This window comes from Sorex fumeus, unplaced genomic scaffold, assembly GCF_029834395.1.
Source record: "Sorex fumeus unplaced genomic scaffold, SorFum_2.1 ptg000006l, whole genome shotgun sequence".
NCBI classification, from domain to species: Eukaryota; Metazoa; Chordata; class Mammalia; order Eulipotyphla; family Soricidae; genus Sorex; species Sorex fumeus.
In genome coordinates this window covers 58,650,412-58,668,449 of record NW_026606063.1, presented here as the reverse complement: position 1 = coordinate 58,668,449, position 18,038 = coordinate 58,650,412, and the positions used below count along the sequence as shown (strand labels likewise).

The window sequence follows — 18,038 nt, the reverse complement described above, 5'->3', positions numbered from 1 at the left end:
CATGAAAGAAACGGCCAGTGTGTGTTTGCTGATAGGCTTATCATCTCGCAGTTGGAGAGCTTTGTTGAGATTTCATCCTGCTCCAATTTTATAAAGCTCTGCTTTATTCAGCTCTCCTGAGTGGGGCTCTGGAAGACAGTAAGGAGGCCTCAGTTTCCTCCTGTATAAAGTCTTGAAGTCCACACTGACAAAGTGGGAAGTAAACAAAGAAGCCATATCCTAGGTTGTTAGAGATTAAAGATTATTATAGACTCCTGACAATATGCTATTTTAATTTTTTCTGTTGGAAAGTAATACATTTTATAGAAAAAAAACATAGGGTAGTTGGGGTAGGGGATGAACTAGCATAACTGCTGAGCAACTGTTGGGAGAAGAAAGGGCAGAGAGCATGAGAGAAGACAGAAAACTCACAAGCAAACCCAAAGGATAATGTCAGATAAGTGCTATAAATTCTCCATCATTATGAAATATTCTGGTAATATTCTTTGTTCTGAAACTGACTTTGTTTATATTAAATTATTCCAGCTTTATTTAATGAGTGATAACATGGTATATATGTTTTCATGTTTTAATTTTATTTTTCTGGTTTTTTGTTTGTTTGTTTGGTTGGTTGGTTTTGGGTCACACCCAGCGATGCACAGAGGCTACTCCTGGCTCATGCACTCAGGACTCACTCCTGGCAGTGCTCAGGGGACCATATGGAATGCTGAGAATCAGACCTGGGTGGGCCGCGTGCAAGACAAATGCCCTCCCCGCTGTCCCACTGCTCCAGCCCCTCATGTTTTCATTTTAAACTTATGTGTTTCTCAAAGGCACCTAGTTAAGTCTTACTCTCCTTATTTAGTCTTTTAATTAATCTGACCATCTCTACCTTTAAATTGAGACATTTACACTTGAAATACTAGGTAAAGGTAAGGTAAAGGCCCTCCCGTTGATCGTCGATTTGCTCGAGCGGGCCCAGTAACGTCTCCATTGGAGACTTTGTTGTTACTGTGTCTGGCATATCGAGTACTCTCGGTAGCTTGCCGGGCTCTCCGAGAGGGGCGGAGGAATCGAACTCGGGTCGGCCATGTTGGCCGCTTGTAAGGCGAATGCCCTACCCACTGTGCTATCGCTCCAATTAATATTATTAGATTCAAATTTATCAACTTTTTTCCAGACAATCTCTTCTATATTTATTTTTCCGCCTTTTAAAAATGAACTTAGTACTGTTACAACTCTGTGTTAACAACGTCTTTGTATCTTATTATCTATAACTCTTTGTTTTATTGCTTCAGTCATAATTTAAGGGTTTACGGCAAAAATCTAAAACTTATTCCAGACTACACTTAGGTGATGCTTTACATCTTCATAGAGTTTAAAAATCTCATAATAATGCACTTTCTTTTCTCCCTGTCCTTGTATTTTTACTATTTTGTTATTTTTGTATATGTCATAAACCTCACATTACACTCTTAAACTTTTTATACAAGCATCTTTATAGAGATTTAAGAAAAATATCTTATAAACTGACCTAAATAGTTACTATTTTCTTTACTGTTCATCCTTAACACAGATCCAGTTTCCTCTGTCTATAGAATATCCCTTAATATTTCTTTTGTTTGTTTGTTTTTATTTTTTTAATTGCGTCACCATGAGATACAGAATTACAAAGCTGTTCACGATCAGGTTTCAGTTATACAATGATCCAACATCCATCCCTCTGCCAGTGTCCATTTCCCACCATCAATGACCCAGTTTCCCTCCTGCTGCACCCCTCTCCCCCAGCCTGCCTCTATGGCTCTATGGCAGTCACTTTCCATCTCTCGCTCTCTCTCTCCCCACCCCCTCTCAAATCCAAGTGTTTCCTAAACTCTGCTACTGTGATTCTTTCTGAAACACAGTGTGAGAAGCCTCTCCAGGCTGAAAACAGATCACTTCAGGACTCCTGTGGTTCATTTCTTTCTCTCAGAGGTCACTGTCCTTCATTGCCTGATGCCCAGTGTCTGACAAACTGCTTAGTTCATAAATGTTGTCCATTTTTTGTTGTTTCACTCAGGATGGTATATCTGCTGCCAGTACTCAGTCTTAGTCAGAAAGAGAAGTCCCTTAATTCTCATCTCTTCTCATAGAGAAACTCCTCAATCCTAGGATTGACTAAAACCTGAGAACGTCCTAGTTCCATGCACAGTTTGTGGGATTTCTCCTTCTCTGGTTCCCAGGACAAGGAGCATGCACCTACTGCACTGACGTACACACAGACTCCTCATCAGAAGTCACTAAATCAAAGATGCGCTTGCATAAACACGAGTTGTGAAAGCTCCGTTATAAACATGAATTGTGAAAGTTTCAACCAGTATTGTTTATTTGATGATCTGATTTTAGGGGGTAAAGATATTTTTTTGTATGAAATCTCAATTGTCTCTGACTTGATGCACAAAAAATGTGAGACTAGGCTGGAAAGAAAGAGGTTTAAAAACTAGAGTTTATAAACAAGGAGTTAAATGGCAAAAACATGATTTAATTTCAAAAGTTTTCATTCTATTTATAGTCTCTATTTATCTGCATCACTACTACGGATGTTTTTTTTTTCTTCTTTTTTGGGTCACACCCGGCTATGCACAGGGGTTACTCCTGGATCTGCACTCAGGAATTACTCCTGGTGATGTTCAGAGGACCACATAGAATGCTGGGAATTGAACCTGGGTTGACCATTTGAAAGGCAAATGCCCTGCCCATGTGCTACCGCTCCAGCCCCAGGGTATTTTGCAGTTTTTGTTTGGGGGCCACACCCAGCAGTGCACTGGGTCTACTCCTGGCTCTGAGCTTACGATCATTCCTGGCAGGTTACTCAGGGGACCATATGCAGTAATGGGTATCTGCATACAATGAAGCAACATCCCCCACTGGACTATCTCTCCAGCCCCTAAGGATGTTCTTTAAACAATTAAAGGTCACTATTGTAATGTGTAACCTAACATTCAAAGAAACTAACAATTGTTGGAGCTCCTGTATAAACAGCCAACCTAAGATTTCAAGACTTTATGACACAGAATGAAAATTAAAACCAACCACCAATCATTGTATAATCGAAACCAAAGCACAAAAATTTGTAAGTCTACAACTGTACCTCATGGTGTTTCACTAACAAAAATTTTTTAAAAAACCACCAAGTTCTATAGAAAAATTAATTTGTGCAAAGAGTCTCCAAATTCAAAGGTTTCCTAGTACTGTTTTGGAATAACCATGCTGAGTCCTTGAACTCTTATCTAAAATACTGAAGACTGCTGTGTATTGATTTTTCTTTCACTCAGAGCTGAGATATACCAAGCAGTGAGGAAGAATTGTTCACTTTTTGATCCATAGGGGTCATATCTCCAGGCCTTTATTTCTTCCCAATTTCAATAGGAAATATTAAATTAAATTTAATATTTAATGTAATTTAGTGTAATATTAAATGTACTTTAATGTAATATTAAATCCCAAAGGACCAGAGAAGTAAAAATCTATAGTGCTAGAATGCTGACCCAAATCAGTAACAATTCAGTGAAAACTAAACTATCTGAGATTTTGTTCTCAGCCACCTCATATCTAATCCAGAAAATGTATTCTCCTGAAGTCCCAGCCTCATAATATTGTTGTAGACTCATTCTGCTAACTGTAGCTCTCAACTATAGTAGAAACTCTAGTGTCAGACCTTGCCTTTGATCAGTAAGTCAGGGCTGTGTCTGGTAAATACAGGCTGTAGTACACTAGAGTCATGGTATCATCATGATTACCTTTTCTTAAAGTAGTAGCACAGCACTGTAGCACTGTCCTACTATTGTTCATCGATTTGCTTGAGCAGGCACCAGTAACATCTCACAACAAATTGTGAAATTTGTTACTGTTTTTGGCACATCGAATACGTCAAGGGGATCTTGCCAGGCTCTGCCGTTCGGGCAAGATACTCTTGGTAGCTTGCCAGGCTCTTCGAGAAGGGTGGAAGAATTGAACCCAGTTTGACCGTGTGCAAGGCAAACGCCCTACCCACTGTGTTATCACTCCAGCCCTTTCTTAAAGTAACAGAAAACAAATTTCTGAATAGGAGAACACACTGCAATAGTGAGGCAATAACTGTCTCATAAAATGAACTTTACTTAATACATGTATGTTTGTGAATACAGGAAAATAGCAAAAAAAAAAGTATAGCTTTCACTTTGGGTCATGGCCAAACATGTTTGATGGACGGAGGGCTAGTACGACAGGAAGGGTGCTTGCCTTGCATGCAGCTGACCTAGGTTCAATCCCCATGCCCCATACAGAGTAATTCCTGATCACCCTGAGTAATTCCCGAGACCTGACCCAGGAGTAACCTCTGAACATCTCTCCGGGTGTGACCCAATCACCCCACCTCATGTTGGCAAAAGCCTACGGTGAACCAGGCCTTGTGCCAAAGGCTTCCTGCTGTGAATTGAATCTGCTGCACCTCACTGATCTGAGGTGAGGCAGTGCGCCTGGGCACCTGCCACAGGCAGCTCTGAAGCTTGATCAGTCCCGTCACCTGGGTCTAATCCTGGCTTTCTCACTCGGATCCTTTTCTCCTCTGCAACCCCTCTGATGCTTGATCCTGGTGTCTGTGTACGTGCCACACACTCCCACATTTTCCTCCCAACTGCTGGGGTTCCATGCCTGGCTGCCCCTCCCACCCCAGATGGAAGACTCTTATCATTTAAGAACCTAAAATGACTCTCTTAAGCCCTCCGCCCCCACGCTAATCTCTCTGAGTCCTTCCAGCCTGGATTCTGCCCAAGGTCTGCTGTACCATGACAAACTCTGCAGCAACTTTGTACGATAGCAAAGAACAAGTGGTATTTTTTACCCTAGGCAAGGTGCTTCAGAGAGATGCCAACTGCTGCTTCAGAAGTTCTTGTGTAAAGCATTTCACACTCGACAGCTCATAGAGTGAAACCCTCACACTCTGTACAGGGTACAGGGCATGGCTTGGTGACTAGACGCACTTATTTTGCAAGCCCAAAGTCATGCAAGGGACTTCTGCCCACATATATCAAGCCTGGCAGCTCTGCCATCTCAGAACCCTGGTACAGCAATGGAGTGTATGATTTCTGATACACATGACAGGTGTGTGCAAGTGATGCAAATAAGCTATGTGACCCCTGAGAAGTGTCTCAACTGAGTACCGTCCAGCATTGTGGTCAGCACGTATTTCCCATCAAGCACTGCAATGGGAATGTGTTCCAGTGCCATAGCTAAGTGAGATCCCAGTGTATATGTGTATGAGCACTATCATCAGACAAGTGACCCCTGAGAGCAGCCCCAGTGGGTGCAAGTCACCCATGGAAATCACAACACCAGCAGCAAAGGGAAAGGAAGAGGAAGAGAAACAGTCAAGGAAAGCCTCTTCATTTCATCCTGGAGATGAGAAACTGAGGCTGAGAGAGAAGCCCTGTCTCAAGCTCCCTCACACACCCAGTTCCCAAGGCACTAAATGAAACCTGGTATATAGAGAGTTTCAAAGTCAACTACAGTCACAAAGCAGGCCGTGTTCCCCTTCATCTCAGCAGCCCCCCTGACCCTGAGTCTCTGCCTCCCCTTTCTTAGAGGTACCTGGCCAGAAGTAGATGCTGTGTTAGGTCATCAGCATGCCAAAGGGTGAGTTGCCCTTCAACAAACTCATGCCTGTGTGAATAGGTCTGTGCTAGAAGGTGCGCAGATGCAGGGGTTGATGGCTCTTTGTCTCAGGAGAGGAAGTTGCAGGACTGAAGTCAGGGTCGTTGCACCTGAGGGGCAAAGTTTTGGGGGCAGTGGAGCATGTGAGGGGAAAAATGGGGAGACTTTCCGGCCTGGAAGAATATTGCTCTATCTCACGTCTCTCTGACAACAAGGCGAGCAAGGGTGTTGGCTGGGAAACAAATGGATCCTAACTGGGCAGGGACACTGGAGAAGAGGGCAAGGGTGATGGCCTGGGCATATGCTAGTCAGGGCTCTGAGCCAGCTGAGGATGAACACGGTTCCCACAGTAGCCTGTGGGGGCCAGTCTGATGACCATGAGGAAATCAGAAGCTGGGGGTGGACAGCACATGAAGGGCAGGGTGGGGGGATTGCAGCGGATAAGGTTGAGGCAGTCTCCTGCCCCCACGCCTTGCTGTCCTCGCCGGGGCCCCTTGGAGGGGAGCGGGTTGAGCTTTCCTCCCCGCTCTGACCAGGGCTCTGACAGCCGAAGACCTCCAGGACCAGCCACCACCATGCTGAGACCACCCTCCGCACACAATGAAGGTACTGGCAGAGGGACAAAGCCACGCGGGTTCCGGGGCCAAGATCTCCAAGCCTACTCGGATTGGGGCCGAGCATCCTCCACCCAGATCCTCCAAATTCCAGTAGGCCGGGGTCACACCCACCAACTGTCCCCCTGGCGCCGTGTAATCCCATCAGTGGCCAAGACTCAGAGACTATAAAAACCAGCTCCCGGAACTGCGCGGCCACGCGACATCTTTATTATGACATCATATTATCTCATTCCTACTTTGGACAAACTGGCAGGCTACCGAATGTAGCCTGCCCACACGGCAGAGTCTGGCAAACTTCCCGTGGCGCAACCAATATGCCAAATACCAGTAACAATGATGGGTCTCATTCTCCTAAAGAGCCTTGAATATAATCTCAGGGCTAGGATAAAGGAGACGTTACTGGGGCCTGCTTGAGGCAATCAATGATTAACAGGATGGTCGTGATTCGTGAAGGTTGAGGCCGAGAGGATAATCTAGTTCACTGACTGGTCACTTTAAATCTTGGCCACATGAGCATGAATGATCAGGTAGGGGGAATAATAGCTAACGGTGGGGGGTGAGTACACAATAAAAGGGGACACTGGACAGGTAGCTTCCTCCTCCAGGCCCCATGTCCATGTGAAGAGGGAGAGCACAAGTGGACAGCAGCTCCCACCTCTGTACACAGATGGAGAGCCAAGAATCCAGTGGAGTGAAGAGCAGCTGGCATCCCTAGGAGAGACAGATTACGGGGCTCATGGGCATCAGGCACTGGACTCTGCAGAACATGGCCCTCGTGGACTGGACCTCACAGCACTCTGGATGTAATGATGTCATAGGACACTGCACTGGGGCAGCGGGGAGGGGACACTCATGGGACCCGCAGTGATGGCTACCATCAGTCGCAGAAGCATAGCTGCCTCATCTGCACAATGCCCAACACATGTGAGGGTTCCAGTGCTGGTTTTACATAGTCCTCAAGGACCCAGAGCACCAAGACAGAACGTGCTATGACAAAGGGCAGTCAGCCCATGAAGGCACTCGATGGGGAGGGTCACAAAGAAAGCGAGAAGACTCATGGTTCAGAACTGACCCTGGGGCTGCACCTGGCTACAAGATCCGAGTCTGCCCGGCACCCCCAGAGGCAGCCCTACCTAGGAGACACCCCAGCTCCTAATGACCTAATCTTGCTCTCTCCAGAGCCTGGGCCATGCTTCCCCTGCTGCCCAGGTGTCACCTCCCTTGGCCCTCCAGATTTTGTGTGCTCACTAAGGAAGGTTGCTACCAGCCACTATCCCTCTGGCCTCGGTTGACTATAACTCTCTACCCCACCCCACCACAGTGCCTACTGCCACCTTCAATTCCATTCTGTGAGCAATGGGTGCAAAGCAAACATGTCCCCATGTCCCCACCCTCACCAGAAACCCACAAGAACCTCCAGGTTAGCCCAGGCTGCCACTGCATCATGGGCATGAGGAAAATGATCATTGACATTCCGATAAGCAAACACAGGAGGCGTCATCAGGCCAGTCAGACTTGCCACCTCAGACCCTCTTCCCCTGCACCCCTGTAGGAGCCTCCTACCCCCTTGGCCCTGCAGGAGTCCTTCCACCCTTGGCTCTGAGGCAAAGGTGGAGTCGGGTTTTCCCAAAATTCATCTTTCCTCTTCCTTTCCATTTGCTGCCCTCAGCTTATACTTGAACCCTTTCATAAAGGCAGAAACTCTTCACCCTGCCTTACAGGATGGAGCCTCAGAATTCTGCTCAGCCCCAAAGCCTGACAGGATACCCACCCTGCCATCCCATATTTGCACCTGGCCCTGTATCTGGGGACACTGACACAAGCTGGCGCTGAACCCCAGATGCCACCCTAGCTGACGCCTACAAATCTGCAGTGTCACTCAGATGGAGTGCCACTGCTCTATTCTCAGAGACCCCACCTGGGTTCCACTTCTCCCAGCCAGAGCCCTACACCCTGCTGGCACAGCCACTCTTAAAATTTGTGTAGAACTATAGCACAGAGCCCACATATTTTCAGGGTCCCTTCCACAATTCTCCAAAGGCTCATACTGGAATTTTTCACACGTTGACCCCTTCACTGCTCAATTCAGTGTGAAGTCTGGGTTAGGAACACACTAAACTGACTCTGAAGGCTTGACACACCTCCAATCTGCCTCCTTCTCGGAGTTAGAGATATTTGGAGTCATTCAGCACATTCTCGCCGAGGAATAAAAACATTGAATCCTGGGGCCGGAGCCATAGGTACAGTAGGTAGGGCATTTGCCTAGCATGTGGCCAACCCTGGTTTGGTCCCCTGCATATTTTCCCCTGAAACTGCCAGGAGTGATCCCCGGAATAAGCACTCGGCTCCAGGTTCACCACACCACACACACTCCAGTACTGTGGTTGTGCTGACCGGAAGTGGACAGGGTGGAGCTCCAGAGATTCTAGGCCACAGACTGCCCCTGCCCACCTCCACTCCAGAGCATTTTCCCCCTGCTCCATGTGCTGATCCCACAGCACGCCCCAGTTTGCAATGTCCCAGGACACCAGGGCTCACCATGCCTCCGGTACATTCACGACAATCCTGCAAGCAGCTGATGTTTTCCCACGTGCTGTAGGCCTTCAGCCCTGCCACCAGGGCTTGCAGAGGGCGGCTGTTGATTAGCTCCTTCCCCTGAAATATATCCTTGTCCAGAAGGGCTCCGGCATACCTGGAGGACAAGCAGAGACCTGTGAAGCATGAAGCACACCTGTCCTGAGGAAGGAAGTAATGGGCCTGTGTCTGAGGCAACTCAGAGCAAACCCTTCCTCCTCCCCCGAGACTTGACAGGCCCCACAGATTCTTCCCAGGGCCCCTCCACACCATTCTCCCCCCAGAAAACTTCACCTTCCCCTCAGCCCATGTTTCCTGATCATGTTTCCACTCACACAAGACCATGTCTTTGAACCCCTTGTCCCCACATAAAATGAACACTTGACAATTCTCTCCACTTTAGCCTGTGCACACAGGATCCCATTACACATGCTTCTACTCTTAAGCTCTACTCTGCTCACAAGGTAAAGAAAAAAAAAAAGGAAAGGAAAAGTTTCACATGTCTCTTGACTTTTCCATTTAATTCCACATTCACTGAAATTTCTAAACTGGGCTGTGTCATAATGACACCCTCAAAGATGTCCTCCTGGTCCTCATCCCTGGAATGGAAGAAGGTGTGGCCCCATACTGTGTGGTCTCATGAGGAAATAGACTTTATAGATGTGATTATATTAAAGATCCTGGAGGGCCAAGGGGGTTCTCCTGGGCCATCCCAATGGGTCCAATGTCTTTGAAAAGGTCCTGATGCTCGAGCACTAGAGCAGACACCTAGATAAGGACTCAGCTTGAGAAAGGCTTCATCAACCATCACTGACCATGATGAAGAAAAGAGGTCACAGACCAAAGGGAGCTTGAGGAAGCTGGAGATGCAAGGAAATGAATTCTCCTAGAAGCCTCCATAAGGAATGCAGTCTTGAAGACACCTGATTTGGGATGCCATTACACATGCTTCTACTCTTGAGCTCTACTCTGCTTACAAGGGGGGAAAAAAAGGAAAGGAAAAGTTTCACAAAAGACCCGTTTCAGATTCTAACTCCAGGGCTGCTGGTATAATAAGCGGATGCTTATTTTAAACTGCCGATTGTGTGGCCATGAGTTACAATGTCATTTAGGAAACTCAAACAGTTGGAACTTGTTCCTTCAAACTGATGAGTGGCTGTTGTGTTTCATTTCTCAGCTACCTGAGGTGTAAATCTCTTATGAGCTTTATAACTTAATTGTGTTCTCCCGCTCAGTGCTCTTTGAATCACTAGAGTTTACCTTGGTTAAAGGTGAGCTCATCTCATGAAGGGTATCATGCTGAGTGAAATGAGTCAGAAGAAGAGGGACAGATACAGAATGACTGCATTCATTTGTGTGATATAAAAAATATATAGTAAAAGACTAATTATATCCAAAGCCAGGGAAAACAGGGACAAGGAGGACTGGTCAATGATTGGAATCTACCACAAGTGTGTGTGTGGGAGAGGGTAGGTAAGATAGAGAAAACCACAGACCAGTGTGACAATAATAGTTGGAACAATTATACTTGAAACTGGACAAGAACTGAGTGTTAAAAGTAGGTAAAGGGATATACATGACAACCTTTCAGTGTTGGTGTTGCAAACTACAATACCCAGAACGGGAGGAAGGAGAGAGACAGAGACAGAGACAGAGAGACAGAGAGAGACAAAAAGAGAGAAAGTGAGGGAAAGAGAAAGAAAGAAAAAGAGAGAGAGAGAGAGAGAGAGAGAGAGAGAGAGAGAGAGAGAAAAGAAAAGCTCCTGCCATAGAGGCAGGATGGGGGTGAGGATTGGGGGGGGGGTGATGGGAGGGAAACTAGTGACACTGGTGCTGGGAAATGTACACTGGTGGAGGGATGGGTGTTGGAACACTGTATGCCTGAAATCTAATCATGTAAGGGTCTATCTCACAGTGACTCAATTTTTAAAAGTTGAAAAAAAAGTGAAGGCTGGAGCGACAGTACAGCGGGTAGGGCATTTGCCTTGTGCACGGCCGACCTGGGTTCAATTCCCAGCGTCCCATATGGTACCCTGAGCACCGCCAGGAATAATTTCTGAGTGCATGAGCCAGGAGTAACCCCTGAGCATCACCCTGTGTGACCCAAAACGAAAAATAAAAAGTGAGCCCATCTATTGTTAACCCTTCCTTTCCCTCCGTCATTCATGCTTGTTTCTGCGAGGGCCAGGGGCCTCCTGATCTCAGCTGCAGAGCTCACATGCTTTTATCTGCAGTGTTCTCTAGGGATAACAGACTTCAGTTGCGGTTCTCCTGCATGTTTTGGTGGAAGTGCTTGCCAGGCGTCATACACTTGGCTGCAGTTCTGTGGTTCTGGGGATCCCAAAGAGCAGAGTCACTGGGATTGTATCCAGGCAAGTGGGGCAGTGCTGGAGATTAAACTCACAACTTCACCAGCCTTACATCTGCCAAACGGAGACCCTGTGGCTATGCTATTCCCGTGGCCGCTACCTATGTGCCATCATTATTGCTTATGCTTTGTTGCATTTAGGAAACTGCCGTCCAGTCCCTGACTGTGAAGATCACACCTGTTCTTCTCTAAGAGTTTTACTGTTTTAGCTCTTAGATTTGAGATTGTGCTCCTTCTGAGTTAAAAGCTATATACGGCGTAAGGGAGGGATCCACTTCATTTCTCTATATGCATCTCTTCAGTTGTAGCAATGCCATATGTTGAAAAGGCAATTCTTTCACCAGTGCACTGACTACTTTCACCTACATTCATTGATCATATATTTTGGAATTCACTTATTTCTTCTCAATTTTATGCTATTGCCATATCCATATATATTTCCTTTTCAAATTCTGTACTACTGTAATACTGTAATGTTATAGTGATACCGCATTACTGTTTAGTTTATAGTAATTTTTTAAATTGCAAAGTATTTGACTTTTTTTTTTGCTTTTTGGGTCACACTCGGCAATGCTCAGGGGTTACTCCTGGCTCATACACTCAGGAACTCAGGAACCACTCCTGGCAGTGCTCGGGGGACCATATGGGATGCTGGGAATCGAACCTGTGTCAGCCATGTTGGCTGCGTGCAAGGCAAACCCCCTACCCGCTGTGCTATTGCTCCAGCCCCGTATTTGACTTTTTTATGATCAAATTTTATTTATGTTTTGAATTGCCTTGGTTATACTGGGTCTATTTCATTCCATAGAATTTTAAAACCACATTGTTAATTTCTAGAGAAAAACAGGCTATAGGCATTTTAATAAAGGTCTACATATTAATTGCAGGTGAACTGCCATCTTTACAATACTGTCTTCATATTATAAATATTGGGTAACTTTTGATATTTTTATATTTCTTTAACTTGTTTTGTTAAACTTATTCATATCTACTTTATTCTTTATATGATATTATATTTGGAATTGGTTTATTCTTTATTGTATTTATTAAATACCCATTGCAAGGCTAGAAAAACACAATTTGTTTTTTAACCCTAGTATACCATTATCTTGGTGCCTTATTTATTATTTAATTTCATTGCATAGTAATTGCAGATTTTATGCCATTTTTTTTTCTGAAAACGTAGGCTAAAACCCTTATGTGTAGCTGTTTCAAAAGTTGTTTCATGGAGCCAGAGAACTAGTATGGTAAGTGGGACATTCGCTTTGCATACAGCCAAACCAACTTCAATCCCTGGTACCACATATGGTCCCCAAGCAATACCAAAAGTGATCCCTAGACATAGGTCCAGGAGTAATCCCTGAGCACTTACTGCCCAAAAATAAAAATAAAAGTTGTGCCATTATTGCTTAAAAACAATGTGCAATGCTTATACAATGGTGACGATTGTGCAGTGAAATAGTCGTTCTAATAAATTTTACTGGATTCCTTTGGATTTTTCATAATCAAGATGATGTCATCATAAGTAGAAATAGTTGTAGTCCTTCCTCTCCAATCTACATGGCTTTTATCTGACTTGCCTGACAGTCTTTGCTAGAACATCTAATCCACTGTTGAGTAGAAAAGAGGGAGCAGCCATCTGTAGGGTAACATTGGTTTGTCTTTTCAGTCTCACCCCAGGGAGCTTAGGTTTATTGAGTTACTCCTATCACAGTCGTGCATCCTCCACCCAGATCCTCCATCTTCCCATAGGCAGGGGTCACACCCACCAACTGGCCCCTGGAGCCATGTAATCCCATCAATGGCCAAGACCCAGAGACTATAAAACCCAGCTCTGGGACATCTTATTATCTCATTCTTTCTTTGGACAACCTGGCAGGCTACCAAATGTAACCTGCCCACACGGCAGAGTCTGGCAAACTCCCCATGGTGTACCCAATATGCCAAATACCAGTAAAAATGATGGGTCTCATTCTCCTAACCCTGAAAGAGCCTTGAATATGGCACTTTTAAAAAAATCTCAGGGCTAGGGCGAAGGAGACATTACTGGTTCCTGCTCAAGGCAATCAATAAACAACAGGATGATCGGGATTGTGGAATTGTGATTGTGATCACAATGCTTGCTCCCATTCCCCAGTGTTCATTTGTAACTTCTTTCTTTTTGCTTTGACGTTGATTAAGATGTTAATTAAGTTATTGGACTAAGGAAAGGAGAAAAACACCTTAAGTGGTATTTTGCCTTGAGCAAAGGAAGGGATTTCTTATGTTGATTTTTGCTGTCAGACAGGGGGAGGGGCTTGTCTACTTCCAGTGTGGGGAGCTGGAGAGAGACTGACCAGGGCAGCAAGATGGAGCAAAGAGAGACTAGCAAGTGGGACAGAGGGAGAAGAATGTAGGGGAAGAGTGCAGGAGCAGGTGTGTGGAGAGACGAGAGGTGGCTGCAAAAGGGAGCACAGAGAGATGAGCGGGAGAGACAGGAGGAGAGGGGAATGAAGGGGCAGTATGAGACTAGAATGGGGGCTTAGTGAGACTGAAACAGGCACATGGGGAGAATGGAATAAACGGCAACTGATAATCAACCAGCCTGGTGGACTTCATTTCCTCCTTCGTCCGCCCATGGCCTGCGCCACCCCGCATGGGTGAGCGGCCCGAGTCCACCAAACCCGGACGCGAGAGGGAGAGTCACTGGGGCTCTCCCTAGACGCCCAGAGATTACAAAGGCATTCTTGTCTGCTTCTGATCTTAGTGGAGAAAGCACTTGATCCTTGACCATCTTGCATAATGCTAGCTAGACTTTTCCAATTAGGTGGATGGATAACTTTTATGAGGCAGAAAGTCCCTTCCGTCCTCTGTTGTCTGAGTGTCTCTTATCATGAAATGGTTTAGATTTTTGCAAAATACTTTGTCCACCTCTATAAAGATGACCATGTGGAGTTTTATTTTCAGATATTCTATTAATACAGCATGTTATGTTGGCTAGCTTTCATATAGTACACCATTCTTGCTTGTCCTAACTCACTGAGCTGAAATCTAAGCAATGGAATGTTGTGCAAACTAAACCTCAGTACCCATTTCAGGTAAGATGCTGCTGTGAGTGATTTACAATTGCTTCCAGGTGGTGTGGGTTGATCCTAGTGTTGTTAACTATGGCTCCATCTGCAGTATTTGCTCTTCATTCACTCTGCAGTCCCAGCCCCGAATAGAGGAAGAGTAGACCCAGGACCCTACTAGCCAGCCCAGAAGCAGTCAAGCAGCCCCGAAATAACCACAGGCACCAGAATCGAATTTCCTTTTCTCTATAAACCCTGGAACCAGCTTAACCATCAGTGTGGTAAATCTCAAAAACAACCTTCACTGTCACTGTCACTGTCCTCCCGTTGTTCATCGATTTGCTCGAGCGGGCTCAGTAATATTGCAAGACTTGTTGTTACTGTGTTTGGCATATCAAATACTTCATGGGTAGCGTGCCAGGCTTTGCTGTGCGGGCGAGATACTCTCAGTAGCTTGCCAGGCTCTCCAAGAGGGGCGGAAAAATCAAACTCAGGTCAGCCAGGTTGGCTGCATGCAAGGCAAACGCCCTATCTGCTGTGCTACCACTCCAGCCCCACTAAGTGCTGTTTTTATTCTGATAACCTGTCCACTTTCCCCACTATCCCCAGATAAACCTAGATTTTCAAGTTTTCCCTGTAAATTAGGATCTTTGTCAGAGGCAGTTCTTAACAGTTTTTATCTGATTCAGAAACTCTGGGGAAAGACCTGTGCAACTCTCTGCCAACTCTTGGTGAACCCCATCAGCGAGACAGACAGACAAGGAGGATTTGGACAGCATTTTGCACCTCAACACAGATTTGAGTTTGGTTTGGGACCATACCCAGCACTGCTTGAGGGCTACTGTGGCTCTGTACTCTTAGCTCTTCTGGAGATACCAGAATAGATAGGATAGAACAAGGCCACAGGGGTCCAGGAGGGATAGTACAGTAGGTAGGACTCTTGCCTCGCACGGGCCATCCCACCTCCACCGGGTTCTATCTCCAGCATCCCACATGGTGCCCTGGAGCATGACCAGGAATGAGCCCTTAGCACAGAGCAAGAAGTAAGCCCTGAGCACAGCCAGGTGTGGCCCCAAGACTAAAAGCAAAACAAAAGAACAGGGCCTTCCACATGCAAAGCACAGATTAGCCCTCTGTGCTGTCTCCTGCCAGTAATGCTCTTTCCTGCTCCCAATCAAAACCCGAAGCTCCCCCAACCCCCAACCCAGCCTCCGCTTCCCGCCCTGTTCATGCAAAGGCTCACACTTACCAGGCCAGACCCTCTAGAGCTCTCACCTGCTGGCGAAGTTCAGGGCGATGACCGTGGCCAGGTGAGGCATCAGTCGCAGGGTCTGTGTTTGGTGTTTAATGATCTTGACCTCTTCCTTGGCTTTTGGCCCAAACTGCCTCCGGCTAGAGAGAATCAAGTAGACACAAACTTAACTGAAATCCACCAGGCAATTTCACTCTCAAAGTTAAAATGCCAAGCAACCATTAGTCTTTAAAATCCCTCTGGATACAAAATACTGAGTATGCTAAAAGAAGGGCTAAGATAATCAAAAGTTCCTGAAGATAGGCCAAGAGAAAGCTTTTTAGCGCCTCTGGAAATTACCCTTCCCACCTCAGGATATTTTTAAAGGCGCATGTCTACTGAACACACAGTAATTTTGACTCCTTTATATTCAACAGGGCACTTGAGAGTGCCCCACTATTATTAATTATTCAGTGTTACCAAGTCAGTGACATAATTAATAGAACAGGAGCAGTATTCTGGGACATATTTCTAAAGGAGACAGTTCACAAGGCAAATCCCATGCCCTGTCACACATCATTGTGACTCCCCACAACACACCATTGCTCTCAGCAAGTCCTCCTCAAGTTCCACCACAGTTTCATGGAAGGAGTGCTCTTCAAATCTTGCTAATCCCCTTCTTATGGAAGTCTGCCATAAGACAGCTATTGTGTTGGGGGAAATGGAGGTTAAATCTACCTCGGAGAGGTTTATAAAGAGACAGCACCAGTATGGAGTCCCAGCACCTCTCCTTGCAGGTCTCACAGAACCAGCCCTATCAGAGCTGGTGACGCAGCCCCATGCACACTGCTGCTCTGTGTTCAAATCCAGCCTCTGATCTTAATGTGGATGTATGCAGAACATGTCCCACATGCATGTACATATACATGCACACATGCATAAATGCCCACACACAGCCACACGCTGGGGCCATTATCAAACAGGTAGGATAAACCTGCAATTCTCATATACACGCCAATAAAACAAGACCAGCCAGCAATAATGCAAGAAGGAAAGGACCATAGTGATTCTTCATATAATAAATATTTGGTAAGAGTTTTTACATATTTGATTTCATGTGTGAGGTGCTGGGGATTGAAGTCAGGGCCTCATACATGCAAGGCAAGTGCTCAGCCACTGAGCTATATCCCCAACCCTACACTAACTTTTTAGAGAGCTAACATTGGTTTATGAGTGTGAACGTTCATATGTTTTAGTGGTACAAAAATTCCACACCACACTTGAAAGTTTTTTATATTTCAGGTTTGTCTTCATATGATTTTTTTAAAAGAACACCGTGATCTTTTTATATTATTTCCTTTTCATTTTGGAGGGCCATGCTCAACTTTGCTCAGGGCTTATTCCTGGCTATGAGTTCAGGGATCACTACCGGCAGTGCTCGGGGGAAGCCTATGTGGTACTTGGTCCCTCATGTGCAAGGCAAGTGCCTTACTTACTGTGCTCTCACCAATCCCAGACTCCATGACCTTTTAGTGGATAAGGTACCCGGAATTCACACCTGGTCTGCCATGTGGTGATGACAAGCATGACGATCAGGAGATATAGGGGAGCATTATGAGCGCAGACTCCTGTGCTTTGGGCTGAACACTTTGCTGAGCACTCTGCAGGGAGCATGGCCATATTGCCCCACCTCACTGTCCATGCACCCAATCACATCACACAAGGCACATGAAGCTGGTAGTTTTTAGGGGACAGCTCGGCTCTTGTTAGATAATTGTAAAACCCATGGGAAAAAATGTCAAAAACCCAGTAATGATGCCATCATCATGTGAGTTCATTTCACAGAAATCCCATTTGTGTTCCTGCTCACTGAACTTCCTTCTTGAATGCTGTGATCATGCTGTAGCTTTCACTGTGGTCACTCTTGTCTACTAAACCAGACACTACCACCTGCAACTCACATCTGCACACAGGGCACTGGGCAGACCCCGGGATCAAGAAGGCTCACATCTGGCTACTGAGTTCCCAGCTGGGGCTGCAGAGAGAACCAGATGGGTGGGTGGGAGAGTCTTGCCAGCCCTGCCCACTTGCCCTGTCAATCACCAGTGTTTTTTGTGGCCTTGACAAGACAATAACCACCACAGCACCAGCAAAAGAAGCCACTGATTATAGTACCTTTCAGTTGTCATCTTGCTGGAAAGTGTTTACCATTTCAATGTAATTTGAGACAGTATTGCATCAAGTATCTGCTTTCATTTGTGTTCTGTGCCTTTGCCCCACATGCAACAAACACTAGATCCTGCAGAACAAATGAAATTGGTGAGTTCTGCCAGTGAAAACATGCAGATGCGACAGGCAAGGGTGTTCCACTGATGATCCCCCCCATCCAAAAGCGTTTTGGATGCCAGGCTGAACCCCAGGCCCCTGACCATGCAGGCTCCATTTCCCAATTTAGATCGACTTTGTGAAGGTCCTATTTCCTCTCAGATTCCCAGAGATGAGTAGGGGTGACTTCCTGATGCAGAGAAATCTACCATGAGGGTCTTTGA

At 45.8% G+C, this 18,038-nt stretch overlaps 1 protein-coding gene across 1 annotated transcript in view; it reads right to left on the bottom strand.

Moving 5' to 3' along the window:
* Positions 1-18,038, bottom strand: part of ACOXL (acyl-CoA oxidase like) — a 388,417-nt gene that overhangs the window by 173,651 nt on the left and 196,728 nt on the right. The window contains exons 11-12 of the mRNA XM_056126755.1: positions 15,534-15,650; positions 8,805-8,958 (exon numbers count right to left, since the gene is read on the bottom strand). Coding sequence (XP_055982730.1) covers positions 8,805-8,958; positions 15,534-15,650 — 271 coding nt within the window. The remainder of the gene's footprint in view (positions 1-8,804; positions 8,959-15,533; positions 15,651-18,038) is intronic.